Genomic DNA, 11,272 nt, shown 5'->3' on the forward strand with positions numbered 1-11,272 from the left:
AAGGCACAAGCGGTTTAATTGTCCGGATTTCAATCCGGACAACACTTGAACGGTTTAAGCAAGRACTTCTCATAAAATATAACAAAATTCATGAAAAACCAGTTCCAAATGCTTATCAAACTGTATGTAAGCAATTCATATCCAAAGCTCTTAATACACTCACCTTTAGAAATCGAGAATCAAAGCTTTTTGAATCCTTTTCCGGTGCAAACCTCTTGATTCTTCAGAGAAAATYTTTCTAAATATAGTATGTGTGTGTACTTTTACTTCACAAAAATCTATTTATACCAACACAAAACAAGAAGAGGTGATGGGCGGCTCACTAGCCGACCTCCCCTWATTTTTAAATAATAATATTTTTGAATTAAAATAATACTACACACACATACATACCATAAACATATATATATATATATATATAATACACATATATATATATACATATAAACCTGAAATAACAAGCAGAATATTACATATATATATATATGAACCACTGTGTCAAATAAGAACAAAAATTGACATATATATGAACTTGGACTGTATAACATTTATGAACAAAATATGAACATAATAAGAATAGCTTCTACACGAAAGAAAACAAATAAAAAACAGGTATGAACAATAGTTTCTTTATTATGAATACATTCAGAAGCGAGCCAATGTTGAGATATACAACTAATGTACATATGAACACAATATGAACACTTGTGAACAATAGTTCCTTCATTATAAACACATTTAGGAACGAGTCGATGTTGAGATATGCATCTAGTGTACATATGAACACAATATGAACATCTTGTGAACAATAGTTTATTAATTATGAATAGATTAATGAGCGAGCCAACTTTGAGATATGCAGCTAGTGTACATATGAACACTTGTGAACAATAGTTCATTCATTATGAACAATGGGTTTATCCATAATAGCTTGAACGATACCGAAAACTTTACTACCGGGTCTCCTCTACTAGTCACAAATTCAAAAACATTATAAGAACACATGTTCACATATGCGTACACTCGTAACATGTGAACATACATGCACATATACGTCAATATACAATTGTGAACATGATCAAGCTACATAGGAAGAGAATATCATAGAAAATATATGAACACATAACCCCCATACTATGAACACCGAGTGCAATCACTTACACAATTTGACATATATAAATACCAGGTGCAAGCACTTACACAAATATAAAGATTTGGGATCAAGCTTCAAAAATGACACAACTGTTCATATGACACAAAATTTCGTTCATTAAGTGTTATATATACTAAAATGAGAGTAGTAATATGAACACAATGGTTCATGATTCATAAAAGTTGGTTATATGACCATATGAAAATGGGTCGTGCATGGAATTCCATTTAAACATGTGAATTATGTACGTATTAATAATTAAAGAAAAAACTACCAACACAATATGAACTACAAAAAACACAACGCATCATAATGAACATAATTTCGATTAAAACAAGTATAATAAAATATTAATCCATTACCAAGACATTTGTTTTGGTTATGTTCTTCACTTCTCGCACTCGAACTCCGATTGTCACTATAAACCATTTTAATCTTTTCAAAGTTGTCGAATTCTTTTCCAATGCGTTTATCCATAATAGCTTGAACGATACCGAAGATTTTACCACCGTGTTTCCTCCATGAATCACAAACTCATAAAACAATAAAAATGGAAGATCAATATTAGAAATGCAAATTTTTAGGAATTTTATGATTTTGTAACTCCCAATTAATGATATGAGAGTTATATAAAAAATGAAATTACTCAACTACCCTTGGCATTAAATTGTAAGCTAGATAAAAACATAATAGAAACATGGATTGTGATTGGTTCAAATGGTTTGTAAAGTTAACACAAAAACTTTGGTTAACATTTGATCTTACCCCCCCTCTCTATATATAATTTAAATTTGTCAAATATAAAAAGAATATATCTTCTTAAACAAAATTAAGCAACCTATTATATAAATGTTAAAATCGGGGTTCAAATCCCTACAATATTAGGGGCTGTTTGGCAGTTGTTGAACGGTTTAGTGCAGAATTATTAAGTGGTCAGAATGATTAAAACACTCTTATAATATAGTGCAAAATGAAATATAATTGTTTAGCAATTATTCAGAAATAAAATTAGGGTGTTGAATGGTTAAGGGAGGCCCAAGATACCAAATTATTCAGAGTGTTTTAGAACCATTAAGAACATTAAGAGACAAATTTTTTTTGCCAAACAAGATTCACCTCTTAACGATTCAGAGATCGTCTCTTAATGGAACTATTAAGTGATAAACAAACAACTCCTAAGATTTTTTACTCTTTAGAAACCTATTTTCAAAAATTAAAATTCCCTTTTTATAATCATGGTTTTTCCTTAATATATCTTATTTTTGCTATATTTAATTTAAAATATTATATTACATTTTTATAATTTAGATTTTTCTATTTTCTACCAGAATGTAAGCTAATGATGCTTTCGAATATTGGACAGACTTTCTAAGCCCTTTTAAATACTTTATCTCTCAATAATTCGAACTCAAAATCTTACACAAATAGTCATTCGAAAAAACATATAAATCATTCAACTTAAAAAGATTATTTAATTTAAGAGATTGTTGTTTTATGTTTATTACAATTTATGGAAGTGATGATATTCAAAATGGCTCAAAAAAAACTTTGAATACGTGATATCATTCATGAGTTTTAAAATATAAGGTTAGAGATTAGTATATTATAAATTTAATTTATTACCCTTATAATTTTACAAACATATGTGAACATAGTAGTCCAAGGATATTTACGTAAGAGATACTCGCCTTGATTATTTACTTCACTTTCCGGTCTCGAACTCTGATTATCACCATAAACAATTTTAACTTTCTCAATGTTGTCGTGTTGTTTTCTAATGTCTTTATCCATAATTACTTGAACGATAAAAAACTTTAATAGCGGATCTCCTCCACCAATCACAAATTTATAAATATTAAAAACGGAAGATCAATATTAAAAAATGAAAAAAATCACATGATCAATATTAAAAATGCAAAAATCATGGGATTTTATAGATCTTGTAACTCCAAATTAATGATATAAGAGTTAAAAAAGAAAATAAAATTACCCATATACCCTTAACATTAAATTCTTAGATAGAGTAGAACCTAATACTAAGATGGATTGTGATTGGTTGAATTTTTTTATAAAGTTGTTCGTTCCAACCGGATCTACAAGAGTTTAGAGGAACAGTTTGTAGAAGGGGGGATGAATACAAACACATAAAACTTTTATATTTATATATATATATATATATATATATTGATATAGAAGGATCAATACATATTTTTTGCAGATTGTTTGCTGAAATAGAAAAGGTAAAGATAACCTATCTAAAACAATCTAAGATTACACACAAATATACTTAGCAAATATAAGAAATTTGCCGAAAAGATAAAGACAGAAATATGTTCTTCTTGGGTAAGAACTTTAGAATTTTGAGAAAAATTCTAACTTGAAGATAAGCGTATGTGTTCTGTAGATAGATGTGTAGTGCATGAGGAGAGTACTCAGCTATTTATACCTATTACATTAAATGCAAATCAAAAGGGTTAGAACACACGTCAAGTGTTAAGAGGAAAGCTTGTCCTTTGCAACAGTGAATAGTACATTTGTCTATTCATGAGTAGACATCCTTTCGTGGAGTTGGTTGGCACCAAAGTCGACTAGTCGGCTCCATGCAGTACTATACTCTTGAAAGGGTATGGGTTTGTCCTTTGTGTGTGGAAGGACAAGACAAAAACAATCGTGCATGGCAAGCTTCATTTGATCGTTGAATGCTGGAATAACGCTGGAGGTCTCTTCAGCATTCACTAAGGCTTGTGCAGTCTTCACACATATGTTGACTAGGTTGTAATCACTGAATACCACTTCGAATCACGAACGCGCCAGTCACTAATCTTCAGTTTCAATCTTCGACATTCATTGAAGGTTCTTTGGTGTGAGTTTTGTCTTATTGAAGTATCGTTATCGTTGTAGGATTACAATGTGTGTTTCAGCGATCATTGAACAGACTCAGTGATGATCGCTGGAACTGAAAAGACATAAACAATAATACTTCGAAAGGTAAAAGAGATTATCATCAAATCAATGAGAGAGAGGATCAACAATCTCCTCCTATTTGATAATGACAAAGCAACATAAAGAAAATTTCCTTAAGGTTTAATAGTAAGGAAAGTTACATATAAAGTACATGTCCCTTTTAGCTATTTTGGGATCTTTTTCAGTGATGCAGTTTTTTACTTTATAAGTTTTCTTAAGTTACAAGTTTAAGAAAAAGTACAATAAGGGAAACTGAAACTGAAAGCATGTTCACTGACTGAAGATTGTCAGTGACTGTGAGAGCATACTGGAATTCATAGACACGTGTCCCTATTACTCTTTTCAGGGATCTTTTCCAGTGAGGCTGATGAAATACTTATATTAATTAAAGGAGAATTACAACTGTTTCAGTCAGTATATTCTAGACTTATTACATATAAGTTGTACACTGAAAGAACAGACATAGAAAAATAAGGCTTGTAATGAAAGATAAATTTACAAGACTAAAATTTTATAACTAATCTAAGTCGTTGAAGTCGATGTAACCAGGTACTTCTTCTCCAAGCATCTTTCGACGTAGAAATTCTCTTCTGATCTTGCAGTCTATCATTTCACCATAAAGGTCATTGTCCAACCAATATCTTAGATAAGAAAGATATTCCATAGGACAAAGATTAAACTCAGACACTCTCTGGAAGCTGTGTTCGCCTTCATAGTCAAGGAATATAAATCCAAACACAGGCTTTAGATGCACAGTGTTGGGTATGTAAGGACCCTTCGCTGGCAAAGAGAGGTTCAACATGGAGATATCTGGCTTCTTCGAATCCTTCAGGATTTCGTCCAAGGAGAATTTTGTTTCATGTTCATTCCTCAGAGTTGGTTCATCGTTAGGATCTGAAGGTTTTCTTCTTCCACCTTTATTCAATGACGGCTTTGTACGTACATCAATGAATTTGGACATCTTCTTGATCAGCTCACTGAGGATGTCTTAAATGATTGGCTTGTGCCTTGACTGTGAGCGTTGAATGGGTTGGCGGATTTCCATCCATTCACTGTAGCCGTATTGTCCAAGGTAGGGGATACTCTGTGACAACTTCAAGGTTGTCTCTGATGATGAGCATGGAGATGAGAAGTCCACCATCTTTCATCCGTCCATTGATTGTGATGTTTGAGATGCGGTGAGGACGTATTCTCTTATTCAGATGATCTTCGCTCCATTTTTTGTCTCGGTCGTTCAATTTCATTGCCTTTTCACGTTCAGTTTATGCAATGGAAAACAACTTAGCTTGTGCCTTGACAACGTTCACCATCTTTTTAGACAATTTCTTTGGAAGAACTTGAGCAGCAAGAGACTTGGCCAGCTTTAGGCCGTCCTCAGTCTGTTGTCGTTGAAGATTGAGTTCTTCCTCAGCCTTGAGTGCCTTGAGTCTTTCAGCTTCAGATAGGAAGTCAAATTCACCACGACTAGAGGTACGAAGAGGAATTTTTACTCTAGTTTGGTCGAGTGACTCCTTAAGCTGAATCATCTGTTGGTCACTAGGAACATTCGAAGTTGGGTTTTCAGGTACCCATTCTTCTAGCCGACTGCAGGTAGTAGAAGGAATAGTAGAGAGTTGACAAAAGGAAGTGACTGTTGCAAACCTGAAGAATTCGGTATCATGAGGCACGACAGGTTTGGAGAGAACTTTGAGATTTCTTTCTTCAGCAACACCTTTGTCTTTTAAGGCGGTGTTCTGGTTCTTTGTTGAAGTCTCCTTCTCTTTTTCTTTCTCTTTCTTCCCCTGGGATGAAGAATCCCTGAGAAAGACTTCTTTCAGAGCGCTGGCAGGTTTGGGGTACTGAATCGTGAAGTCGTTGTCATTGTCGTCTTCATCATCATCACCATCGAGATCCTTTCTAGCGTCAGGACGGGATGGAGAGTCATCATCATCTTCATTGTCATCGTCTTCATTATCATTGTTTTCATCACCAGCATCAGCTGTAAGGTTGATAGGAACATCTTCGTCATGAGCTTCAGCATCAGCTCTGACGGAATCATCAATAACCTCAGCTTTATTAGCTTCATGAGAAGTGATGGTATCATCAACAACCTCAGCTTCATTAGCTTCAGCTCTAGGAGCATCAGCTTCAGCTTCAGCTTCAGTTGTAGGGACAGCAGCAGCAACAACATCCAATTCTTTCTCCCCTGCTTTGTCATCAGCATGACGAGAGAAGAGGTTATCAAGACTTAAGGCTATGATGTCCATTCACTATTCAAGCATGGTCAACAATCTAGCTTGAAGAAGACCAAATTCAAGAGCTTGATCCAGCGAGAGGCGATCCATCGCTGTGAAGGAGGGCATAGGAACTGGTACTGGACGTTGAAGAAGCTCCAGTATCTGCCACAACAACTCACCATGCCTGGAAAGTTGAGCATTCGCTTCATCGGTTTTGCTGTTTAGAGCAGTGATAACCTTAGCGTTGGTGCGTACAACGACTTCCACCGTAGAAAGTTGTTCCTTGACATCATTGACATTAGCTTTGACATGTGAGAGGTAAGAGAAAACTTCATCCCTGAGAGGAATGCCTTTATGGACTTCATATTCATTTTTATGAAGACAGTCTCTACGGCCGGAAGTAGCAGCTTCACGTCATCAGCCATGTTATATTCTTCTTCCATGGCTGGCGTTCCTTCATCGCAAGGACCTAAAAAAGAAGATGGGTGAGCAAAAGATAGCTCGGGGTTAGAAGAAATGAAATGGTAGGTTGGAAGATTACCTGAGGGTTCATCAGCACCATCTGAAGGATTGATGCTGGTTCTCTCTAGGTTGCCTTCGAGAGGATAGGCTTCCATTGACTGAGGTGTTTCGAGAGGAGAAACTTAGGTCCTGTGGTGGGTGCTTCATCATCAACGAGGACAATCGATAATGAGTCATGAGCACGTGTGGAAACCAAAGAAGGAAGAGAGTAGAAGATGGTTGAGAATGGTGGAAGTGGGTGTTTAGCAGTGGCTATGCTGATATTCACACCTTCAGTAATTTGGGTCACTGAGGCGGTTGGGATAGGAGCCACAAGTACGCAGTGACTGCAGAAATCACTGAAGAGATTGGAGGAGATAAAGCTAAAGGTGCCTCGGGGTTAAGGCTAGTTTCAATAGCTGGAACCTTTTGAGAGGTAACAGTCAGAGATGTGGTTATCCCCTTTTTGGCTTTCTTGGCCCTCGATGGAGAACCAAGAGTGGTGTGTGAGGAGGTTCTTTTAGAAGAAAGGGAGGTGGTGTTTGGGATAGACTTTGGGGGGTTTTCCTTAGTCTTGACCACATGAGCAAGGGAAGAAGGACATACTGGCACAGTTGGAGAAGTTGAAGAAGGATATGCAGGCACAATTGAGTAGAGTGCAACGTCTTCAGTTCTCAACTTATGATCCAAGATTATGGATCCAAGCTTGTAGATGGGCAGGTTGCCTTTTGTTGAGCACTTGTTGCTAAATATCTTAGCAAACACCATGGATAAGAACCTGGTGTAAGGTACTACTGATAATCCCAAAATCATATACAATCAGATTAATCCTTCAAGAACAGATTTAAGATGAGTAGAGAGATTTTCACCATTGTTGAAAGTAATATTTCTTGAGAGAGTTTTTACAAAATGATTAACAACAACTAATCTGAACTAATTACAATTAACAAGCTAAAGACTATCTATACTAGGAAATTAACAAAGACTAACTATTACAAAGCAAATACAATGGGAGAACTTGAATACAAAAATTAAGCACATTCTTGAACCCAACAACTACCTTCTCTCTCTGGCGCTTGTTCAGCTTCAGCACCAGATCTTCAAAGATCACGCCGGCAAAGTTGATTTCTTTGACGAATGACAGAGACGCCAATGTTCAAAGCAACTCTGGACGCTTGATCCTGTCCACTAGTTTTGCCTCCCATACATTGGATGAAATGGAAAAACAAGAATTGCTATACCGTAGACATGCAGTTCTTCTCAATTTTTGAAAGCGATTTGAGGAGATCGCTGGAATCCTTCAATGTTGGTCAGGCGTAGCCAATATCATCCAAGCAGGAGATGATATCTTCAGTGGAAGGTTCAGATGCATAATGACCCTTTGGTAGACAGAGAGCGGTCCTTAGTGTGGCAACGCCGAAACTGACAGTCATCCTGTTGAAGGTGGAGAAGATTTTCTCCACCTGTTGTCCAGTCTTGTCAGTATCCTTAACTACTTTAGCAGTAAGCCAGAACTGCTGAAGAACTTCCTTCACCATGATGGGTTCATGGGAGATAGCGAAGGAGATAGGGGAGTTCTTGAGGAATGTAGCAGCTTCCTCTGTGAATCCCAAATATCAATCACAATCAGATAAATTCTTCAAGAACACAATTGAGAGTAAAGAGAGATTTTCACCAAGTTTGTATATGTACTTCTTGAGAGAGAATTACAAAATGATTAGCATGAACTAATTACAATTAACCTACTAAAAACTATTTATACAAGGAAAGTAGTAAAGCTAACTATAACAAAACTATTACAAAATGAGTGAACTTGAATACAATCATTTTAAGCATAATCTTGAACCCAACAATCTCCTCCTTTGGATTCAAGTTCGAGACATTGTGAATCTTGACTTTCTTAGCCCAAGAAGTGTCTCAAGCCTCCATAAAGCACTCCGGTATTGCAACTTGTCATCTAGCAGGTTCAGAGCATTAATTAGAAGATACCTCTCCTTCGGACTCATTCTCTCTGATTCCACGACTTTATCATTGTCATCTTTGATCTTCTATAGCGCCCGATGCACCATCCTTATAGTACCATCATTGTACTTGTTCAGCTCACTGAATCTCATAAACTTCTTTATCCGATCTTCAGCATCGTAGATCACACCAAACTTCGGATCTTCAAGTATAATGTAAAGAGGATAGCCTTCAATATCATCAAGTTCTTGATCTGGTCTTTTCAAATTAATGATCTTCTGATTGTCTTCAAGACCCATTTGTATGTCTAGAACCACCGATACTTTGACATGACTCCTCATATATCTCTTGATCGCCTCTAGAGCAATAACTGCTCCTTCTCTTCTTACTGTCAGATTTTGTAGTTCATGATACATGTGCTCCAGATCCTCTAAATAGAGATTAGAGAAATCAGCTTCATTGAACATCCAGACCCATCCATCCTGTGATTCCTGTCTTGTAACTGTAAACACTGGATACCAAACTCTAAGGAGTCTATTGGCATCAATTTGTTTGATGAAGACAATGCGATTTCTGGTCCGTACTTGGCTAATCGGAAGGCGCCTCGCTTTGAGAAAATGCTTATACTCTAAACGATAATCTCGGGTTTCTTTGTGAATCCCAATAATTTTATGTGTTAAGAGCTTTACGGTGCCAAAGAAAGATACCAAAGTAGATGTCTTCCAGGTAAGGCTCTCTAATTCGTGCTCTGTCGTAACCTGGAACATTAGCTCGTATTGCAAACGGCACGTAATTCTTAGTAAAAATCTCTGTAGGATAATACGCCATTTTCAGAGTTTCTGAAGCATCGTGATCAACTGCGGTGGAAGGTTCAGAAGAAATCTGATGATCACCCTGGAATGGAAAGATTGGATCATCTTCATTAATGTCAGCTTCAAAGTCAAAGTACATTCCAGATGATCCATCAATATTATTAATATCTTCACCAAAGTCTTGAACTCCACCCAGTTCTTTAGAAAAAGCTTCATTAAAGCCACATTGGCAAACAAATCCAAAATCATCCTTGTCTCTACTGTGGAGTCCACCGGCTTTTCAACCATTGGCTCGATCATAGGATTTGTCTCCTTGGCAATCTCCTCTTCAACTATTATTGGGCCTGTAGTCCTTTCCCTTGTTCTTTCTGGAACAACCCTTTCAACATTAACCGCTTCAGAATCTGGCTCCCTTTCAACACCTTGAACATGAACAGACGACTCAACCAGCCTCTGTCTTTTTCTCTCCCCCTAATGATGATTAGGATCATCGAGATCATCATGCCTTCTTTTCAAGGAGGTGGCTTGAGTACGACACATGTCTTCAAAGATCGATACCCTTTTGGATAGGGCATCAATGGAATTCTTTAAAGCTTGAGTGTTGGATGTAATTAACTTGCTAACTTTTGAGAAATTAGAAGCAACTACATCTTGAAAGGCCAAAAACTCTGAGGCTCGAACAGTTGGGTTTTCATCTACAAGTTGTCGAAGGAGCCCAACCAAGTTTGCATCAGCCGTATCTGGATTTTGAGTAGACATAAGCTTTGCATACAACAACGATTTAAGCTCATCCACCGATTGTTCTTGTACCCTCGGTGGCTCAGGCACAGGTGGTGGTGGTGGTGGTGGTGATGGCACAGACGGTTGTTCATCAATTACCGACTTCTTTCCCTTCATCATTCTCTTCAGACTAAGAATTTGAGCTTCCATGTGATCCTGAACAGCTTTTAGGGCGCTGTCCAAATACTTCCTTGATACAAAGTCGGGTAGACTCACACTTGGATCACTTAGATTACCAGTTGAAAAACTGTTGTCCCTACGTTCAGTGTTGGCGTGATATTAGCATTGGTAGGACTTTCGACCTGTCCTAGTGGTAAGTCAATAGACTCCACTCTGGTCGTTCTGGAAAGTTCACTAAGAACTGCAGGTTGAGCAACAGATGCTCTTGACTCATGTGTACCTAAGTGTATCGGCTCTAGACTCGATGTGCACAGAATCGATGTCGTAGGCTGGGGCATAGGCCTACTATCTTCAATATCTATATTCTCTGAATGAGAAGCAGATAGATTATATGCTAAGTCCCCGTGAAAAGATGAAACAACTGTTTGGTGAGAAGCAGTTGAGTGGCGGGGAGGGGTGTGCAAATGCATAGCTGGGCTAGCTATGTCTGTTTCAATACTAACATTCAACGAATGAATGTCGATAGCAGATGTGGGTACCCGGCTAACTGTATCCACTGGGATAGGATGTAACAACCCACATATTCTATGTACTGATAATCCACATCATCATACTCATAACACAAAATATAACATCGTTTACAAAATACAGATTAACAAAATACTTTCTTCATATACATTTTGAATAACTAAACGTCATTCATTCTAAACTTTTCCCTTGCCTTTATCTTGCGAGGTATGAAGACCTGCAAAACAGGTTAGTCC

The 11,272-nt window shown here is 37.0% G+C and overlaps 1 protein-coding gene across 1 annotated transcript in view; it reads right to left on the bottom strand.

Moving 5' to 3' along the window:
- LOC112518263 (trigger factor-like) overlaps positions 1 to 6,776 on the bottom strand; it is a 17,029-nt gene extending 10,253 nt beyond the window's left edge. Inside the window, exons 1-3 of the mRNA XM_025125899.1 lie at positions 6,717 to 6,776; positions 6,513 to 6,615; positions 5,957 to 6,176 (exon numbers count right to left, since the gene is read on the bottom strand). Coding sequence (XP_024981667.1) covers positions 5,957 to 6,176; positions 6,513 to 6,615; positions 6,717 to 6,776 — 383 coding nt within the window. The remainder of the gene's footprint in view (positions 1 to 5,956; positions 6,177 to 6,512; positions 6,616 to 6,716) is intronic.
- Positions 6,777 to 11,272: the final 4,496 nt, after the last annotated feature.

This window comes from Cynara cardunculus (genome assembly GCF_001531365.2).
Source record: "Cynara cardunculus var. scolymus isolate 2C chromosome LG 9, CcrdV1, whole genome shotgun sequence".
Taxonomy (NCBI): Eukaryota; Viridiplantae; Streptophyta; class Magnoliopsida; order Asterales; family Asteraceae; genus Cynara; species Cynara cardunculus.